Genomic DNA, 21,813 nt, shown 5'->3' with positions numbered 1-21,813 from the left:
CAGCCAGGAACCGTGGTACGACATGCTCCTACGGGTGAGGGTGACCCGGCCAGCCAAGCTAGCCCAGAAACCAACGAGTCCAAACACATGGCAGCGCGGCCGAGTACCCGACGCCGTCACGGGCGCGCTCACTGTGGCAGTGTGCCATTTCGAGCCGAGCCAGTGGCAGTGCGTCTCTCGTCGATGCCAGCTACGTACACTAGTCGCCGGTCCGTCAGTCACCAACCCAACCCGTCCGTCCACCGCATAAAACTCTCCCCGCCGCGCACACTCCCACTTCCTTCGCCCCAAAATTTCCCCCAGGAAACCACCAAGGCAGGCAGCTCCACCTCTGCTCTGCTCCCCAATGCCTTCCTCGTAGACGCGCCCGTCGCAATGGCCGTCGCCGTGTCCCGCGCGGTGTTGCTGGCGGCCGTCGCGTCGCTCGCATGCCTCGCCTTCGCGGAGCCGCCACCGAGCGAGCGGTCCGCGCTGCTGGCGTTCCTCACGGCCACGCCCCACGAGCGGAGGCTCGGCTGGAACACCTCCACGCCGGCCTGCTCCTGGGTCGGGGTCACGTGCGACGCCGCCCAGTCCACCGTCGTCCAGCTGCGCCTCCCGGGGGTCGGCCTCGTCGGCGCCATCCCGCCGGCGACCATCAGCCGCCTCCCCAACCTGCAGGTGCTGTCGCTCCGCTCCAACCGCATCATCGGGGGTATCCCTGACGATCTGCTCCAGCTCTCCAGCCTCCGCGCCATCTTCCTGCAGAACAACATGATCTCCGGCGCCATCCCGTCGGGGGTCGGCAAGCTCGCGGCCCTCGAGAGGCTCGTCCTCTCCCACAACAATCTGTCAGGCCCCATCCCCTTCGCGCTCAACAGCCTCGCCTCCCTGCGCTCTCTGCGCCTCGAAGGCAACCGCCTCTCCGGCAAAATCCCCAGCATCACCAACCCGGAGCTCAAGGATTTCAATGTCTCCGTCAACAGCCTCAACGGCTCCATTCCGCAGGCCCTCGCGCGCTTCCCGGCGGACTCCTTCGCCGGGAACCTCCAGCTGTGCGGCAAACCGCTGCCCGCTTGCAGCCCCTTCTTCCCGTCCCCGTCGCCGGCTCCCGGGATGAGCCCCAGCGACGAGCCCGGGGCGGTGTCTAACAAGAAGAGGAAGCTCTCAGGCGCGGCGATTGCGGGCATCGTCGTGGGTGCCGTGGTCGTCGTGCTGCTCCTGCTTGCCGCCATCGTGCTCTGCGCGAGGTCCCGGCGGCGGAGTGGCCCCCGCGAGGGACCAAAGGCCACGTCCGCGGCGGCGGTGGGGCAGACAAGAGGAGTGGCTCCGCCGGCGTCCGGCGATGTCACCGGCATGACGTCCTCGTCGAAGGACGACATGGGAGGCGGCACCTCCGGGTCGGCGGCCGCTGCGGCGGTGGCCGCGGGCGCCGGCACGGGGGAGGCGAGCCGGCTGGTGTTCCTGGGGAAGGGCGCGGGGTACAGCTTCGACCTGGAGGACCTGCTGCGCGCGTCGGCGGAGGTGCTGGGGAAGGGGAGCGTGGGGACGTCGTACAAGGCGGTGCTGGAGGAGGGGACGACGGTGGTGGTGAAGCGGCTCAAGGACGTGGCGGTGGCGCGGCGCGAGTTCGACGCGCACATGGAGGCGCTGGGCAGGGTGGAGCACCGCAACCTGCTCCCCGTCCGCGCCTACTACTTCTCCAAGGACGAGAAGCTCCTCGTCTACGACTATCTCCCCAACGGCAGCCTCTCCGCCATGCTCCACGGTCAGCCTCGCACCATCATCTTGTTTTCTTTTCTGAAACCAAATTTATTAGTAGTACATTGTATCGAATCGCCATCGCCGCCGTTGCCGTCGTGACCGGGGGGAGATCGTCGCACTCGCAGCATCACCGCATTGCCTGCTACCCGCTTTGCCTGGCTAGGATTACTGCGTGGTGCGCCATCATAGGAACTGTCGACAAAATTCAGGCCGGCGTCGGGCGAAAATTCATCAATAAGTGATAGTACTCCACTACTACTCCTTTACGCTAGCGACGAGGACACATAGAATGGCACCGTGCAGTGCAAGATTCTGCCGGAATTGTCCGGCATTGATTGTCCGGCATTGATGGTCGGCTGCAAGCAGGTGGCTATGGAATGGTTGATGGGCGGCAATTTACTCGGAAAATTCCTCTCCCCATAGCTGAAAAAGAGAACGAACAATCGATGTCGATGTGACGGCATGTGTTGTGGACGGCCGACGGTAGTTGCGGCGCGCTTTTCCCCTGTTCTCCCTCTCTCTTCCGCGCTGTTCCTTTTCTTTCATCCTCATTTGTTTTCTTGATCTTTCTGCTTCGTCATCGCTTTTCTCTGATGCCAAGTATGGTGCGATGGATGCGAGGTTTGGGCTGTAAAGCGATGATGGTCCTCACCTCACTGCTCACGCTGGCTGGGTGCGTGCCACAAATAGTTTTTTTTTCACATTCCGATCCAGAAATGCAAACGCAAATTGCTAGGGCACATTGAATAGAATGGAAGGCTAGTTTGGTGTACTCTTGGCGCCATATCTGTCATTGCCATACAATACATTTGGGGGCCACTTTTGCTGTGGCTGTGGGAATTGTCGCCCGGTGCTACTTGCTTCTAGTGTGTACTCGTGTGCGCTGTTGGGCGTGTAAAGAGGTGCGCAAATGCCCCTCTGCAACGCACCGCCATGTGCCGAGTCCCAAGTGCTGCCCCACACCAAACCCAAAGTCAATACCCTGGCAAGTGGCATGGCAGCACAAATGCACGATGAAGCTAGGGTACTCCATCAATCTATGCTATAGTACGCATAGCAGCACGTACTAGTACATCGTTTATGTTCATACTGCATCTCATACTTGGCAAGCATGCAAGATTGGGGGTGGGGAGGCTCCAAGTAGAATAATGTGGTGTGGGTTGTCGTGCTGAGCGGTGAGCGGTGCGTGCCGAACCACTTGGCCTTGCCATGATCCCACCTAAAAGTGCTCGCCTCTTGCCTCGCTGCGCATGCGTTTAGCTGATGAACAAGTGGCACTGCAAGCCGGAAATGCCTTCTGGTGCTCGGGCTCCATGGATGGTTTTTTTTTTGAAAAAGTTAAAAAATGGTTTCAATCTTCCAAAATTCTGGGGAAAAAAATCAACAGTATCATACGGGTGTACGCTGCATGTGGGAAAAATTTCATGACCAAAACGCCGCACTCCAGTGCAAGCAGGCATTCACTCCACGCCATGTCTGTGCCTCGTCGTCCCTCCCTCGCGGCCATCTTAATTGCTTGCGATCACAGCCTCACCTGCCCGGAAAAAGGGATAGATGATGATGACAGGCGAATGAACAGTCAGGTGGTTGCACGTTATCCATCCTGCCACCATATTACGTTACGTATACATACTCTATATTGACTGCTGAGTTCAGAATCGCAGTTGTCAAAGTTGACAGTACAGTATGAGATTTTGACTAAGCTGAGGTCCTGCGGCGGCAAGTGGCAATCTTGCATGTCCTCTGCATGTCTCCACTATGGCATATGGGTCCAGGCCCCAGTCAATGCTGACATCCACATATGCATGCATGACACAATCGGCAGCTTGAATGCTGCCCCTGCGGCAAACAACGCAGGGGTCGGCCATTCTGCTGGCCATTGATCCCCACTAGAGTACTTGCCTTCCCTCAAAAAAAAAAAAATAGAGTACTTGCCAAAAACCACAATCTTGCATTTGGGTACCCGGCCGACCCCTCAGCGAAATAGCTATACGTGCTTCCTTGCTCTGTTCCGAGTTCACAAATACATTTTGTATATTGATGGTAGTTGGTAGTGTCCCATTGTGTTTTTTTTTCAATTGAAGCTTGTCTTCTGCAAGTATGACTACCAGCGTTGTTTGTGACCACTACCATTTCCGGTGTGTTTGAAGGTCTGCCCTGAACAATTATATGTTTTTTTTCTTCCGGAAAGTGGCATGTAGGAGTATTAGTCTAGAATGTACCTGCCAGATGCGCTTATTTAGTGGCTGGAAAAATATATGTACTTACTATATATTTCCTATGTTCTATAGTCTCTTGTCGATTTAATTTCGGTCCTACTTAACCTACTACGGCAGCCGATTGATTGTTTCGGTTGTGGTTGTTGATGTCCAATGGACATGAGCTGCCCTCTTTGTTACGTTGCAGCCTGCGTTCTCTGTACCACATTTTGGTTGAAAAAACTAATTGTGTGTGACCAACCTCCGCCCCTTAATCATGGACCAGTTCAAGATGATTGATTTGGATTCTTCAATCTTGCATGACTCTGGGTATTTTAGATTAGCAGCAGACTATATAAGTTGTTAGTTCACGGACGCGGCACGTCTTATTATTGGTTTCTTGCGCAAAAGAAAATTTAGTCAATATTCGTTTTGGTTCTTCACTATGTTTATAGTTAACTAAGATACTGCCGAAACTAAAAAAAAGGCGTGGCAAACACCATGAAATGCTGATAGTCCTTGCAAAATTTTAGTTTTGCACTTTGCGATTTTGCTAGTGCCATTCGTCAAATATTTCTCACCGGGAAATTTGCATGCACATGCAGGGAGCCGGGGCTCCGGCCGGACGCCGATGGACTGGGACGCGCGCATGCGCTCGGCGCTGTCCGCCTCTCGCGGGCTTGCGTACTTGCACTCCGCGCACAACCTCGCGCACGGCAACGTCAAGTCCTCCAACGTCCTGCTCCGACCGGACTACCACGCCGCCGCGCTCTCCGACTTCTGCCTCCACCCGATCTTCGCCCCGTCGTCCACCCGCGCCGGCGCCGGCGGCTACCGCGCGCCGGAGGTCGTGGACACGCGCCGTCCCACGTTCAAGGCCGACGTCTACTCCCTGGGCGTCCTCCTGCTGGAGCTTCTCACCGGCAAGTCCCCGACGCACGCGTCCCTCGAGGGCGACGGCACGCTGGACCTGCCACGGTGGGTGCAGTCCGTGGTGCGCGAGGAGTGGACCGCCGAGGTGTTCGACGTCGAGCTGGTGCGGCTCGGCGCGAGCGCCGAGGAGGAGATGGTGGCACTGCTGCAGGTGGCCATGGCGTGCGTGGCCACCGTGCCGGACGCGCGGCCGGACGCCCCGGACGTGGTCAGAATGATCGAGGAGATCGGCGGTGGCCATGGCCAGACGACAACCGAGGAGAGCGCGCGGGGCACCCCGGAGGAGGAGCGGTCGAGGGGCACACCTCCGGCCGCCCCGACGCCGTAATTCCGTCTGAGTAAAGTTAAAATTGCATAGATAATAGTGTCCTGGCGCCTCTATGTCATGTTCTTTGCCCAAGTTTTTTTTTCTTTTTTTGCAATTGTTATTCATTTTTTTTACGGTTTCAGTCGATTTTTCGCCGGCGGTAAACAACCGACCGGAGAAGGGACGACGGTGACGAGTTCGAGAGTTGACGGTGTAGGTAGCTGGGGGTTTAGCGGGTGGGGGAGCATGGCGGTTAGGCCAATGGAAATGTATATTTTTTGTGCCGTTCGCTCCCGTTTGTGATTGATATACTCCCATCCTGGACTCTGGAGTGAGTAGATGCGTGTTGTGCCGGGAGCAAGTTAACTCCGGAAAGAATCCATTTCTTGTTTAAGCATCAATAATACCATGCGAATTGTGTCACTGCTCACTGGTCTGGGCTACATGCTTGTACCTCGTCATTTTGCCCTTTGCAAGTCGATGCAACAGCAGAGGTACATTGCCTTCACATGATTTCTTTTCTCGAGCAAATTATGCGGCATGGCCGTAGCTAAGAGCACCTACAACCGGAGCTCCATATCCGCCCCAAACATCCGGCCTACCCGGTCATTGTTTTGACCAACCGAATCTGGCAAATGCAGCCCAAACGTTTGGGCTGACTGGCCGCACCCCCATACCCAATTTATATGTGGCAGATATGAGGACGTACAGTCACGGCCGGAAGCGTCCGTCATGTGAGATCCGGCCCACTATGGTTCACCATGACCCCTCATATATTCGTCCTTGTTGCTAAAAGAAACATATATTCATCCCTATTCACATCCTGATCAAACCATAGCCATTCCACTCCGCCCTCAATCTCCTGGCAATCTTTGGCCTTCACGTGAATGGTGGGCAGCAGATCTGACCCGGAGATCTCCCAATCCATCGACTAGGACCAAGACGAAGAGGAGTTGGCTATCCGACTAGCTCTCCGCCAGTCTCGGGACCGCAGCTCCGCAGTCGAAATCGCTTCGACGTGAATCAATTGCACCCGTGCAAATGACGCTTGGATCCGACGGCGCCAGCGGCTTGAGGCGTGTGATTGCGGCCTCGCAGGACGAGGCGACCATCGGTTGGCGACGCCACCCTTGCGGTGGCGCCTCATCCCCGCTGCGTCGGGCTCCGAATCGGAGGTCGATGTTGGCATTTGTCATGGCCCGACCACTGCGGTGTGGCCACCGGCGAGGAACTAGCCGCGACAGCCCTCAAGACCGAGGTAGCGGAGGCAGAGTCCCACGCCGCCTGGGATAGGAACGAGGAAGCCCTCCATGCCTAAACAAGGTTTTTGTCAAGGTGATCAAGTTTCACCCTATCTCTTCATGTTGGCGGTAGAGGGCCTTTCAGGTCTTTTGAAATCCAGTGTTCACTCATCACACCTTGCAGGTGTTAAAGTGGCATAGTCGGCACCGCCGGGTAATCACCTTTTGTTTGCAAACAACAACATGTTGTTCTGCAAGGGTTTGGGAGAATGGACGGAGGAGGTGTCCACTCTGTTGGATAACTATTTTTAGGCTTCTATACAATCAATGGTGATAAATCGTCAATTTTCTTCAGTAAAGATTGCCCCAATGACACTCATCAATTGATCAAAAATATTCTGCTTGTTCTTAATGAATCCCCAAGTGAGCGTTATCTAGGCTTGCCTTCAGATGTGTGTTCATCAAGGAATGGATCTTTTAAGTACCTAAAGGATAGACTTTGGAAAAGGTGATTGGATGGATTGAGAAATTCTTGTCGGCTGTTGGCAAGGAAGTTTTGGTGAAAGCTATGGTGCAAGCTATTCCAATTTTTTGAACGTCTTGTTTCGAATTACCAAGAGGGTTGTGTCCACATTTGACATCTGAGGGAGTCCTGGATTAGGGGGTCTCCGGACAGCCGGACTATATCCTTTGGCCAAACTGTTGGACTATGAAGATACAAGATTGAAGACTTCGTCCCGTGTCCGAATGGGACTCTCCTTGGCGTGGAAGGCAAACTAGGCAATACAGATATGTAGATCTCCTCCCTTGTAACCGACTATGTGTAACCCTAGCCCCCTTCGGTGTCTATATAAACCGGAGGGTTTAGTCCGTAGGACAACATACAATCATACCATAGGCTAGCTTATAGGGTTTAGCCTTTACGATCTCGTGGTAGATCAACTCTTGTAATACTCATATCATCAAGAACAATCAAGCAGGACGTAGGGTATTACCTCCATCAAGAGGGCCCGAACATGGGTAAACATCATGCCCCCTGCCTCCTGTTACCATCCGCCTTAGATGCACAGTTCGGGACCCCCTACCCGAGATCCGCCGGTTTTGACACCGACATTGGTGCTTTCATTGAGAGTTCCACTGTGTCGTCACCGTAAGGCTTGATGGCTCCTTCGATCATCGGTAGCGATGCGGTCCAGGGTGAGGTTTTCCTTCCCGGACAGATCTTCGTATTCGGCGGATTTGCACTGCGGGCCAATTCGCTTGGCCATCTGGAGCAGATCGAGAGCTATGCCCCTGGCCATCAGGTCAGATTCGGAAACATAAACTACACTGCCGACATCCGCAGAGACTTGATCTTCAACGGATTCGAGCCCATGCCAGGTGCGCCGCACAGTCACGATGAGCATGACGTAACTCTGCTGTCGGACAGTATGCGGGAGATTGCATCTGCAACTACTCCGACCGTCAATTCGGAGCAAATTGCGCCATCCGAGAGCGGAGGGATAGACCCCGCCATGGAGGCCGCACTCTCAGTGGCGATAGAGACGGATACTGACTTCACCCCTTACGAGAGCCGTGTCGCGAACCACTGGACTCGTCTCCGGCCACGGACTCCGAGCCGCCTGCATCCGTGCCCCTCGAATCCGACTGGGCGCCGATCATGGAGTTCACCTCCGCGGATATCTTTCGGCACTCGCCTTTCGGCGATGTGCTAAATTCGTTAAGGTCTCTCTCCTTGTCGGGAGAGCCTTGGCCGAACTATGTCCGGCTAGAATGGGATGCGGACGACGAAGAAATTCGCTGCCCACCCACCACCCACTTAGTAGCCACTGTCGACGATTTAACCGACATGCTCGACTTCGACTCCGAAGACATCGACGGTATGGACGACGATGCAGGAGACGAATAGGAACCACCGCCCACAGGGCGCTGGACCGCCACCTCATCATATGATATATACATGGTGGACACTCCCAAAAAAGGCAACGGCGACGAGACAGCGGAGGATGACCCCTCCAAGAAGCAACCCAAGCACCACGTCAGCGGCGCCGCTCTAAGTCCCGCCACAGCAAAAGTAGTGATACCAGCACAGGAGATAGTAAAACTCCAGATAGCGCCGAAGACAACCACAACCCCCTCCAGTACGATGTAGAGCGGGAGGATGAACAAGCTAGCCCTCCAGAGCAGGCGGCAGATGGAGAACCGGAGGAGGACAATTATATGCCTCTCTCCGAAGACGAGGTGAGCCTCGGCGGTGAAGAATTTATCGTGCCTGAGGATCCCGTCGAGCAGGAGCGCTTCAAGCGCCGGCTTATGGCCACAACAAATAGCCTAAAGAAAAAGCAACAACAACTTCAAGCTGATCAAGACTTGCTAGCAGACAGATGGACCGAAGTCCTTGCGGCCGAGGAATACGAACTCGAGCGCCCCTCCAAGAGTTACCCAAAACGCAGGTTGCTACCTCACCTAGAGGAGGAAGCATTGAAACCTCCATCACCAGTGTACGATGCGGCTGACCGGCCGTCGCATGGCCGAGCCAGGAAGGCGTTTCAACCTGAAGTTCAGCCTGCACCCCGCCGCCACTCAATCAAAAATACCAAGGCCCGGGGCAACACACGGGACCTACGAGATGTACTGGACAGCAGAGCAAAACTCACAAGGTCAATATACGGGTCAAGGGCGCGCGCGCCAACATGGGACGATGATCGTCGCGCCGGATACACCAAAGATAAATCCGGCCGGGCCGAATACAGCAGACAAGACTCATATGAACTGCGTCGTGATATAGCCCGGCACAGAGGCGCCACACACCCCCTATGCTTCACTGATGAAGTTATGGATCACGAATTCCCGGAGGGTTTTAAACCCGTTAATACCGAATCGTATGATGGTACAACAGATCCCGCTGTATGGATCGAGGATTTCCTCCTTCACATCCACATGGCTCGCGGTGACGATCTACATGCCATCAAGTACCTCCCACTAAAACTCAAAGGACCAGCTCGGCATTGGCTGAATAGCTTGCCAGCAGACTCCGTCGGCAGTTGGGAGGATTTGGAAGACGCATTCCTTGACAACTTCCAGGGCACTTATGTGCGACCACCGGATGGTGATGACTTGAGCCATATAACTCAACAGCCAGGGGAATCGGCCAGGCAATTCTGGACACGGTTCCTGACCAAGAAAAACCAAATCGTCGACTGTCCGGATGCAGAGGCCCTAGTGGCATTCAAGCATAACATCCGTGACGAGTGGCTTGCCTGCCACATTGGCCAGGAGAAGCCGAAGTCTATGGCAGCCCTCACGACACTCATGACCCGCTTTTGCGCGGGCGAGGATAGTTGGCTGGCTCGCAGCAACAACACATCAAGGAATCCAGGAACTTCGGATACCAAAGATGCCAACGGCAGACCACGTCGTAACAGACCAAAGCGCCGCAACAACGGCGATAACACCGATGATACGACAGTCAATGCCGGATTCAGAGGCTCTAGATCCGGTCAGCGGAAAAAGCCATTTAAAAGAAGTACTCTGGTTCCGTCCAGTTTGGATCGCATATTGGATCGCTCGTGTCAAATCCACGGCACCCCCGACAAGCCAGCCAATCACACCAACAGAGAATGCTGGGTGTTCAAGCAGGCCGGGAAGTTAAATGCCGAAAACAAGGACAAGGGGCTGCATAGTGATGACGAGGAGGAGCCTCGGCTGCCGAACACGGGAGGACAGAAGGGGTTCCCCCCATAAGTGAAGACGGTGAACATGATATACGCAACCCACATTCCCAAGAGGGAGTGGAAGCGTGCACTAAGGGACGTCTATGCAATGGAGCCCGTCGCCCCAAAGTTCAACCCATGGTCCGCTTGTCCGATCACCTTTGATTGCAGGGACCACCCCACCAGTATCCGTCATGGCGGATCCGCCGCACCGGTCCTAGACCCCATCATCGACGGATTTCACCTCACTCGAGTCCTTATGGACGGCGGCAGCAGCCTGAACCTGCTCTATCAGGATACAGTGCGAAAAATGGGTATCGATCCCTCGAGGATCAAACCCACCAAAACCACCTTTAAGGATGTCATCCCAGGTGTAGAGGCCCATTGCACGGGCTCAATCACACTGGAAGTGGTCTTTGGATCACCGGACAACTTCCGAAGCGAGGGTTAATCTTTGATATCGTCCTATTTCGCAGTGGCTATCACGCACTGCTCGGACGAACAACATTTGCAAAATTTAATGCAGTACCGCATTACGCATACCTCAAGCTCAAGATGCCAGGACCTAGGGGGGTCATAACAGTAAATGGAAACACAGAACGCTTGCTCCGTACGGAAGAGCACACTGCGGCCCTCGCAGCAGAAGCACAAAGCAGCCTTCTACGGCAAACCACTAATTCGGCAATACAGCCCCCGGACACCTTCAAGCGAGTCCAGAGTAAACTGCAACAGGATCGCCTGGCACGTTCAGAGCTCGCCTAGCAATTCGCCCCCCATCCCAGTCCTAGTCAAGCGACGAAATCCGTGCCGCGCGTACATAATTACGCACTGAAAATACCATGGACATAGGCGGGGGCACGATAAGGGCACGTCCCGCAATGCGGCTTAACCGCCCTAGGGGCTGTATACCTTTATCATTTCTTTTCTCTTTCAGGGCCTAACTCTCTGGAAGCCCTTTTCGGCAGAACGATTGCCGGACGCATTACGGGAAGGAACAACCAAGGCGGCAAGAAGCTAAGATGTACACGGGAACCCTCAGGTGGTCTCTAATATTAATCGATATACCCGCTTTCTACTATCCATACGCAGCTTGCCCTTGGATAGGACATGTCAAATAGTCCTATCTTCTGCTTATTGCTACTTGTACCAATACGCTTCGACGTATTATTTAAATAACAATGCATAGAATTAGTCTATTATTGCATTATTCATCCTTTTTTCTTATATGTCCATTCATGACAATCCGCACCCGTACATTCGGGTACGGTGAGTACACCAGGGGCTTTCGTTTACCCCATAATACGGCGCGAGAAGTCCGAACACTTTCGACAGTGCAGCACCCCGAACTTATAGCATTATATGCATCAGCTCCGAATCATGTCTTGGGTCAATAGTTGGGTTTGACCGGCTCCCATGCTTTGGTACCTTACGTTCTACTATATCGGCTAAGGTAGCGGTGGGAGAACTACTGTGATTGTGTCCCAGTTCTTCCGGACGAGCACCTCAGTAGAGAAAGCCGAAAACTGACTGTCATGATAAGGCGAGAGACTGGTCGCTGTTCGAGAGGTCTCAAGTCCTTAAAGACTTTTTCCTCTTCGGGCGAGGAGTCGGCCTTGTCCGGCTTAGGCGTGTATAGCGCCCCAAATTCGGCCTTCCGAATACTAGGGTGTCGGTGTCAAAACCGGCGGATCTCGGGTAGGGGGTCCCGAACTGTGCGTCTAAGGCGGATGGTAACAGGAGGCAGGGGACACGATGTTTTACCCAGGTTCGGGCCCTCTTGATGGAGGTAAAACCCTACGTCCTGCTTGATTATACTTGATAATATGGGTATTACAAGAGTTGATCTACCACGAGATCGGAGAGGCTAAACCCTAGAAGCTAGCCTATGGTATGATTGTCTGTTGTCCTACGGACTAAAACCCTCCGGTTTATATAGACACCGGAGGGGGCTAGGGTTACACAAGGTCGGTTACAAAGGAGGAGATATACATATCCGTATTGCCTAGCTTGCCTTCCACGCCAAGTAGAGTCCCATCCGGACACGGGACGAAGTCTTCAATCATGTATCTTCATAATCCAACAATTCGGCCAAAGGATATAGTCCAGCTGTCCAAAGACCCCCTAATCCAGGACTCCCTTAGTAGCCCCTGAACCAGGCTTCAATGACAATGAGTCCGGCGCGCAGTGTTGTCTTCGGCATTGCAAGGTGGGTACCTCCTCCGAATACACCACAGAAGAGTTTGAATACAAGGATAGTGTCCGACCCTGCAAAATAAGTTCCACATACCACCGTAGAGAGAATAATATTTCCACAAATCCAATCTGCTAACACGTTTTGGCAGCATGACATCATGCCATGGCCTGGTAATTATTTGAACCATTTTTCCTTAACCAGCCCCGCACATAGCGCGAGGCGTTTTCTTGACACGTCTTGTCAAAGCAGAGATCGTGTTCCCCTTATTTACGGGATTCTCATCAATACGAACGTGGGTAACCCAACCGTACCTAGGACTCCTAGATTTTAGGCAAGTCCCAAACGGCCACGAGGAGGACGCTTGATATTCACCCTCTTTATAAAGGGACAAGGCCTTTACTTCTTCCCTCCCGTGCTCAATTGAATCCTTCCCCGCCTTGAGTTCTAACACCCAATGCTTCAGACCTTCAATCTTGTCCGGATCCAGCCTTCAAGGCCGGTGGATGCCTTCCCCCGTCACGGAGGAGGACATCAAGAAGTTGAGGGAAGCCAGATATCTGACCGCCGAAATTTCGCATAGGCTGCCCGCCCGAGGGCAGGTCGTCCCTACTCCCGAACCCAACGAGAGCGTTGTGTTCGTCTCGCACTTCCTCCGAGGACTAGGCCTCGCTCTGGATCCCTTTGTCAGGGGTCTTATGTTCTATTACGGGCTGGATTTTCACGATCTGGCCCCGGACTCCCTTCTCCACACCTCGTCATTTATTGTCGTCTGTGAGCCCTTCCTCCGCATTACCCCTTAATTCGGCTTGTGGCTCAAGACCTTTGATGTGAAGCCGAAGACAGTCGAGGGACAATATGCAGCGTGCGGAGGTGATTTAATAAACAGAATTGCTGATGCTCCGTGGCCAAAGGGTTCCTTTCCAGAGGTGTCCGGACTGTGGCAACGGGAGTGGTTTTACGTCACAGCTCCCCGAAGTGCCAAGTGGGCAGCTGCCCCCACCTTCCACTCGGGCCCTCCACCACAACTGATGTCATGGATCAGCAGGGGACTGAGGTGGGGTCCAGCCAAGGACGTGCCAATACTGCAGAGCCGTATCTGAGATCTCTTCGAGGGAGATTTCAGTCTGGTTATGGTAATGCAAGTCATGCTGGTTCGTCGAGTCCAGCCTTGCAAACGCCAGCCCCTCCACATGTGGGAATTCAACCCGGAAGGACCGCGCGCTATCCAGAATTTCCTCGGCCTGACGCATGAGGAGATGTACAAATCGTTCTTCAGACCTCAAATAGAGTGTCCGGACACCACCGAGGACGTGGGCCTAAGCAGTAACCGCACCGGTGCCCAAGTAAGTAATCCTATGGCCAAACACACCGTCCTTTTATTTATCATGACATCATCCTGAAAAAATCGCTCTTTGACCAGGACTGGATAACAACGGCGAAGATGATCCGGTGTTTGGCCCCCCTTCCTGAAGGCTTGGATAATCCGGTGCTGGAAAAGATGCTAGAGCTAGTGCCTTGTCCGGTGCCCTCGAAGGAAGATGAAGGGGGAATAAAGAGGGCGAAAGCGGGCCTCCATCGCTACCTATTCCAACCGAGGGAATGAGCGCCTCCGCGAGGGAGGATAACCGAGAGGAAGAATCCGACACTCTCTCTCCTCGGGGAAGGAAGAGGACTACCTCTGAGGATCCGGAAATCAAGGTTTCCAAACGGGAGAAGAAATCTCCGCCAGAGGGTCCTGCCTCGGAGGGTGTTCTTGCCGCACAATGTCCGCGCGGGGATCAGCCCTCTAACGAGATGTAAGTAATCAAAAGGTATTTAATAGTGAAGATATCCTACCTTACTTCTGAGAAAAATAACCGAAGTATTTATCTTGCAGTTCGGATCTCAGCCCTTCTCAGCTGAGCTCGTCTTCGGGGGATCTTCTTCCGGAGATGATGGAGAGCGAAATGCCTCCTCCTGCCACTCCACCTTGCGAAGCGGGCGACCCTGAGGTGTCGTCGCGGAGGGCTACTCCTGATCCGGCAAGTCCAGAAGGTAATCCTATGGTCATCCAAAGTCCTCAGAATCCGGCTCTCGAGGAGAGCAATCAAAAGAGTTCGGCACCGCCTGGTGCACGGTCAGATGTACGGAGGGATCTGCTGGAGAAGGCGGTTATCTCAGAAGAGCACCTCACATTGATGGGTACAGTGATTTCGTCCGCCGAAAGCGGGCTGCATGAAGCCTTTATGAGTCTACTGACGGGCTTTGAGGTACGTGAAATGATGTATATTTTTGAAAGTACCGCACATTTTTAGACGTGCCCTGTGTAGATAGTAGCCCCTGAGACTCCGGTTGTCATCGAAAATGGCGGAAAACGGAGGATCATAGTCCTAGGTAATAACCAAACTGCCTTTATGTGCAGGCGATGGAGGCTCTGGTGGCTAGCCAGACTGATCAGTATGCCGAAATAAAGCGGCAGCTGGATGCGGCAGATGCCGACATCGTGCTTGTCAACGAGCGGCTTGACGAGGCATAGGGTGAGTGGCCTTTCTAGTGATCGTCACATAATAAGAGTAGCATGATGCCAGTATCTTTAATATGTTGTGGCTGCAGATGGAGCGGCCAGCGTGGAGACCCTTCGGGCGGAGCTTGCCCGAGCCAAGGAGCAAGCAAGAAGCAGCAATGCGGCCGCTTTAAAGGCGGCCGAAGAGTTAAGAGCCGAAAAGGCCGCGCATTGCGAGAGTAAAGAGAAAATGGCCAAGATGGCTGTAAAGTTAAAAAACACTGCCGACCGTTGCCAGCTTCTTGAAGAAGAAAACCGGGCCAAGGCGACGGACCTGAAAAAGGCCACGATGGCGACCAAAGACACCCGCTCTGCAATGAGAGCGAAGAAGGAGGAACTACATGAAGCCGGAGATATTGTGGCTGGCAAGCCCTTTATGCTGCGGAGGAAGTTTGGAGATCCTCGGTATGCCCCTCTGGATTGGCTGTGGAGTTCGGCGGACGCATATCTGGACTTGGCGGCGAGTGCTATCGATGCGGCCGAATACTTCCGAGATCAAACAGATCATGAAGTGGACAAGCTATTCTGGTCACAGTTTAGCGTTCCAGAGCGTCCGCTTCCATTGACTGATCGGCTTGCCGAATGGGCCGAGCTGAACAGATTGTCCGGACTCGCCATGAGGTCTGTTGTGGATCACCTGTGGCCGGAAAGGCCAAAGCCGAACAACTACTTTAGTTTGGTGCAGCAGTTCCTTGGTGCGATGCCGCACATTAATGCGATGAAGAGGTCGGCGTGCATAGAAGGCTTGCGGATGGCCCTTGCCCGTGTCAAAACATACTGGGCGGAGATGGATGCCACCACTGTTGTGGCGCAGGGTTCGTCCATAGGCCGAGTGGCTGCCGAGCACTATTTTGAAGAAGTTCTTGAAGGCGCTCGTTCGATAGAGGCCCAGTGCTCGAAGAATATTATGTTTGAGTGACATGTATTCCCATTGTAAAAACAATGTTGTATTAAGTTTATCAAGGCTGTATTATACTTTTGCCCGAAAGTATTATGATGCCTCCTGTGCGGCCGTTTATGTATATATGTATATAACCTGAAAGATTGCAGTCGTCGGCTTCAGCCCCCACGCATATAATGCGGGGGTGTTCGTAGAAAATGCATGTTCACACTTGATCCAACATCTTGGTCCATTAAGGAGGTGATAGCGCAGCGAACTAGGCAACCAGACTATAATGCTTTAACACTTTCACTTAGCCATAGGAGTTTGACAGTGGGGCTACTATATAGCCCCTGGTGGCTCCGCACTCATCCGAATTCGGGGTGCGTACATGCCTGGCCGGGAAACGGCCCTTCGTTAAGGTGGAGGAATCCCGAAGATTCCGGTAGGTCATCGAGTGGTTGACCAGTCTCACGCTATATCATGACAGTCAGTTTTCGGCTTTCTCTACTGAGGTGCTCGTCCAGATGAACCAGGGCACAATCGCAGTAGTTCTCCTGGTGCCGCCTTAGCCGATAGAGCGAAACGTAAGGCAACAAAACATAGGAGCCGGGAAAACCCAACATTTGACCAAAGACATGATTCGGAGCTGATGCATATAAGGCCAAACTCGAGACGCCGAACACTCCCTAAGGTATTCGGTCTTTATGGTGTAAACCGGGCCTAAACAGTGCCCTTTGTAATAAGCCCCTGGTGTCCAGGTACGTGCATTATTCTGACGTGGCCACATGCCAAGACGTTAGCATCCTTCTCAATTGTACTGAGAATATGAGGGATACGTATGAACAAGAGACAGTAAAAAAGGTTTACGCAGGGTCTTAATCTAAAAAGAATCCTTAGAACGGGTCCCTGCTGCACGTCTGCGCCTGTGTCTCCGTTGTGTCGTATTCTGGACGGGTGTAGCACGATGGTCATCTGTATCAATTACATATAGTTGTACCGGACTCGTCCAGCCGTGTCCGTGGTCTTAACGACCTGTCAGATGCTTTACTTGGTGAGGCCGTTTAGTGTGCGGCTGCCAAGGCAGCCGCACGGTCTTCCGCACGCAAGGAGCGCTCAATATTTCCATTTACTGTAATGATGCCGCGTGGATCGGGCATCTTAAGCATGAGGGAAGCATAATGCGGTATTGCGCTAAAGCAAGCAAAAGCTTCGCGTCCGAGTAGTGCTTGATAGCCACTTTAGAACGGAGCGATGTGGAAGGTTAATTTTTCGCTACGGAAGTTATCGGGGAAGCCGAATATAACTTCTAGTAGCAGGGAGCCCGTGCAATGGGCTTCTGGGCCTGGCGTTACTCCTTTAAAGGTAGTGTTGCTATGGCTAATTTTTGCTGGGTCTATCCTCATGTTGCGGACTGTGTCCTGATATATCAGGTTTAAACTGCTGCCGCCGTCCATCAGAACTCGTGTGAAGTGATATCCGTCAATTATTGGATCTAATACCAAGGCAGCCCATCCTGCACGCCGGACACTTGCTGAGTAATCCCGATGGTCAAAAGTGATCGGCTGGGATGACCAGTGGCAGAACTCCGCGGTGATAGGCCCTGGGGCATGTGTCTCTGGGAGTGCCGCTTTGTTTCTCCCCTTTATTACGTGTAACACATTGACTGTTTTGACTTCTGGTCGGAATTTCTTCTGTTCCCCAGTGCTTTGCTTGCGAGGCTCGTCCTCGTCTTTGCTTGGTGTATCCTGCCCCTTATGTTCGGCATTGAGCTTGCCGGACTGCTTGAAGACCCAACATTCTCTATGGGTATGATTTGCAGGTTTGTCGGGGGTACTATGGATCTGACATATTTGGTCCAGAATCTTATTTAGGCTGGACAGTTCGTCTATGTTGCCTTTGGAGGGCGGCTTTTGCTGACCTGGCCGAGAGTTTCTGAATCCGACGTTTACCATCGTGCTCTTCGGGATGTCTTCTTTATTCCGGCGCTTGTTTTTGCTGCGTCGTGATTTCCCGTTTCCATCCCTGACTTCGGATGTACTTGGGTCGCTGGTGTTGCATCGGGCTAACCAGCTATCCTCGCCCGCGCAAAAGTGGGTCATGAGGCTTGTTAATGCGGCCATTGTTCTCGGCTTTTCTTGGCCAAGGTGTCTGGCGAGCCATTCATCTCAAACGCTATGCTTGAAAGCTGCTAAGGCTTCGGCGTCCGGACAATCGACTATTTGGTTCTTCTTAGTGAGGAACCTGTTCCAAAGCTTTCGGGCTGACTCTCCGGGCTGTTGAGTTATATGACTTAAATCGTCTGCATCTGGTGGTCGGACATAGGTCCCTTGAAAATTTGCCCGAAAGGCGTCTTCTAGCTCTTCCTAGCTTCCAATGGAGTTTTCGGGGAGGCTTTTAAGCTAGTGCCGAGCTGGCCCTTTGAGCTTGAGGGGTAAGTACTTGATGGCATGGAGATCGTCTCCTCGAGCCATGTGGATATGGAGGATATAGTCCTCAATCCAGACCCCAGGGTCTGTCGTTCCATCGTACGCCTCTATGTTTATGGGTTTGAATCCCTCTAGAAATTCATGGTCCAGCACCTCATCGGTGAAACATAGGGGGTGTGAAGCATCCCTGTATTTGGGTGTACCGTGATGTTCGGAGGTTTGTTGTGTTGTATTGCATACTGGAGTGCGCTTGCGTGGCCCGTATATGGATCTGGTTGCGCCGTCCTTTTGATGCGAGCCCTCGCATTGATCGCGTACTGGCTTATGTGCAGCGTCGTTTGCCGCTCTATGTTGGCCGTGAGGTCATCTATCCGACCGGATGGCCGTTTTATTTTCTAATTGCGGGGGATCTAAGGCCTCCTCGTCGAATTCAGGTAGAAACTTTCGCTTCGGGTAGCTCTTGTTGTGGCGATTACCGCCGTACTTCGCTGCAGTATTGAGTACCTCACTCCATCTAATTCTGAGTGTGTCTTGCGCAGCCTTGAGCCTTTGCTTCTGCTTTTTCAGACTCCTCACAGTGGCAACAAGCCTTTGATGGGCATTCTGTTGCTCCGGGCGCCTGTCCGGTGTGATGTCGTCCGGACTGTTATCTTCGACGGAGTCGGGTTGTTCGGTTTGATTCTCCGTGGTGCCCTGGTCGGGCGATGGTTCACCCTGCTCTATCACTGGGTCTACGTGACCGCTGTTTCTGCCAAGGTGGGATTTGGAGCGGCGCTTACGTCGCCGCTTTGACTGCTTTTCGAGGGAACAACCCTTCATTGCGTCCTTCCGTTCCTCGTTGTCGTTTTCTTTGGGTGTGTCCACCATGAATATATCATATGATGGAGTGGGTGTCCAGTGCCCTGTAGGCAGTGGTTCTTGTTCGTCTCCTGCATCGTCATCCATACCGTCGATGTCTTCGGAGTCGAAGTCGAAGTCGAGCATGTCGGTTGAGTCGTCGACAGTGGCTACTAAGTGGGTGGTGGGTGGGCGACGAATTTCTTCGTCATCCGCATCCCAATCCTGCCGGACATAGTTCGGCCAGGATTCTCCTGACAAGGAGAGATACCTTAATGAGTTCAGTATGTCGCCGAAGGGCGAGTGCTGAAAAATATCCGCGGAGGTAAACTCCATGATCGGCGCCCAGTCGGATTTGATAGGCACAGGCGCAGGCGGTTTGGAGTCCGTGGTCGGGGAAGGATCCGGCAGTGTGGCATCACGGCTCTCGTGAAGGGTAAGGTCGATATTTGGATCGATCGCCGATAAGGGTGCAGCCTCCGTGGCGGGGTGTATCCACCCGTCCATGGACGGCGCAACTGGCTCCGAATTGAGGGTCGGAGCGGTTGCTGGCATGATTTCCTGAACACTATCCGATGGCAGAGCTAAATCATGCTCATCGTGACCGTGTGGCGCACTAGGCAAAGGCTCAAATCCTTCGAAGATCAAGTCTCCGCGGATATCTGCCATGTAGTTTAAGCTTCCAAACCTGACCTGACGGCTAGGGGCGTAACTGTCGATCTGCTCCAGGTGGCCAAGCGAGTAGGCCCGCAGTGCGAAGCCGCCGAATACAAAGATCTGTCCGGGGAGAAAAGTCTCACCCTGAACTGCATCGCTATCGATGATCGAAGGAGCCATCAAGCCTAACAGCGACGACACAGAGGAACTCTCAATGAAAGCACCAATGTCAGTGTCAAAGCCGGCGGATCTCTGGTAGGGGGTCCCGAACTGTGCGTCTAAGGCGGATGGTAACAGGAGGCAGGGGACACGATGTTTTACCTAGGTTCGGGCCCTCTTGATGGAGGTAAAACCCTACGTCCTGCTTGATTATACTTGATAATATGGGTATTACAAGAGTTGATCTACCACGAGATCGGAGAGGCTAAACCCTAGAAGCTAGCCTATGGTATGATTGTCTGTTGTCCTACGGACTAAAACCCTCCGGTTTATATAGACACCGGAGGGGGCTAGGGTTACACAAGGTCGGTTACAAAGGAGGAGATATACATATCTATATTGCCTAGCTTGCCTTCCATGCCAAGTAGAGTCCCATCCGAACACGGGACGAAGTCTTCAATCATGTATCTTTGTAATCCAACAATCCGGCCAAAGGATATAGTCCGGCTGTCCGAAGACCCCCTAATCCAGGACTCCCTCATAGGGGCTTCGCCAAAATTTAAAATTGTAGACTTCTATGGCTAAGTGAGAGTGATAAAGCCTTATAGTCCGATTGCCTGGTTCATTGCACTCAACAGCTCCTTTGAAGGACCCAAAATTGGGGTAAAGAGTGCCCAGGTTTATCCCGAACACCCCAGTACTAGTTACATGGGGGCAGAAGCCGACGACTGGCCAACTCTCAGATTTTATAAACGGCCGCACATAAGGTAATATTTTAAATTAAAAAAGCGTTGCATAGCGCAGATGAACTCGTTTCACATTACAGGATCACATGAACATGTTCATTCAAAAATTACATCCTTGGCGCACTCATTCGCCACAAGGCGGGAACCCTTCAGGACACTCTCATAATACATCTCGGGGCAGCGATGCTCCTTGCCCTCCGGCGGCCCCTCCCTCAACAGCTTCATGGCGTCCAGCTTCGCCCAGTGCAAAAGCCCTACGCACCCTGATGCAGACGGACCGTTTTATGACTTCAAGCCGTGGGCAGGCATCCACAAGCCGCCTCACCAGACCAAAGTAGCTGCCGGACAGGGGCTCGCCATGCCACATCCGGACTATAAGACCCCTCATGGCCTATTAGGCCGCCTTGTGAAGCTCGACCAATTGCTTCATCTGGTCGCTCAAGGGCATTGGGTGTTCGGTCCTAGTATACTGAGACCAGAACAACTTTTCCGTCGAGCTCCCCTCCTGAACTCGGTAAAACTCCGAGGCATCCAGTACACTGCGGGGAAGATCTGCGAACGCTCCTGGAGAGCTCCGAACTCGGGTAAGTAAAAGGAAAATTTCCTTCACATGCTTGCTTTGCATAATGAATGCCTTACCCGCTGCTATCTTCTTCACCGCATCAATCTCCTGGAGGGCCTTGTGGGCTTCAGCCTTGGTGCTCCGGGCGCTTTCAAGCGCCTGCGCGAGCTCGGACTCTCGCGTCTTAGAGTCAAGCTCCAAGGACTCGTGTTTTTCTGGCGAGAGCCTCAAGCTCTTGTCGCACCTCGCCCACTCGGGCTTCTTGCTTCTCCCGCTCGATGCGCTCCTTGGCCGCTTTGTCTTCGGCCTCGGACAACGCCTTCTTCAGGGTCGCCACTTTGGTCGTGGCCCCTGGCAAATTCATGATGATCCTATTATTTTACAACCGAACTTCTTTTTAAAAGCGTAGACAAGGTATTGCTTACCTTTGCTCTCCTCGAGCTGCCTCTTGGTAAGGCCGAGGTCGTTCTCGGACTGTCCAGGTCCTGCTTCAGTGCAGAGACCTTCGCAGTACGTGCGGCAGCGGCCAGCAGTGAAGCCTACACATACACATAGATATATTCTAATTAGACTCCTGAGGCATCATTTGATCCTCTATTCGGCCTTTCTTCTCGAACGTCGAACATAGCATCAGGGGCTACTATCTATGCGGTAATATTTTCTTATATTTTG

General features: G+C 53.2%; 1 protein-coding gene across 1 annotated transcript; it reads left to right on the top strand.

The window, feature by feature from the left end:
• The first annotated feature begins 261 nt into the window (after nt 1–261).
• Nucleotides 262–5,604, top strand: LOC125544206 (probable inactive receptor kinase At2g26730). The gene is made up of 2 exons (XM_048707808.1): nt 262–1,747; nt 4,547–5,604. The coding sequence occupies exons 1-2, from the start codon at nt 376–378 to the stop codon at nt 5,200–5,202; spliced, it is 2,028 nt and encodes a 675-aa protein (XP_048563765.1). The 5' UTR covers nt 262–375; the 3' UTR covers nt 5,203–5,604.
• The last annotated feature ends 16,209 nt before the right edge of the window (nt 5,605–21,813 follow it).

Source organism: Triticum urartu, chromosome 3 (assembly GCF_003073215.2).
Source record: "Triticum urartu cultivar G1812 chromosome 3, Tu2.1, whole genome shotgun sequence".
NCBI classification, from domain to species: domain Eukaryota; kingdom Viridiplantae; phylum Streptophyta; class Magnoliopsida; order Poales; family Poaceae; genus Triticum; species Triticum urartu.
Note: the sequence above shows the minus strand (reverse complement) of the source record. Positions and strands in the feature narration are given on the sequence as shown.

Excerpts from the sequence above, each read along its gene's own strand:
- LOC125544206 (XM_048707808.1), top strand. The coding sequence starts at position 376 with ATGGCCGTCGCCGTGTCCCGCGCGGTGTTGCTGGCGGCCGTCGCGTCG. Across the intron at positions 1,748-4,546 it reads CCTCTCCGCCATGCTCCACG|GGAGCCGGGGCTCCGGCCGG; the intron begins GTCAGCCTCGCA and ends ATGCACATGCAG.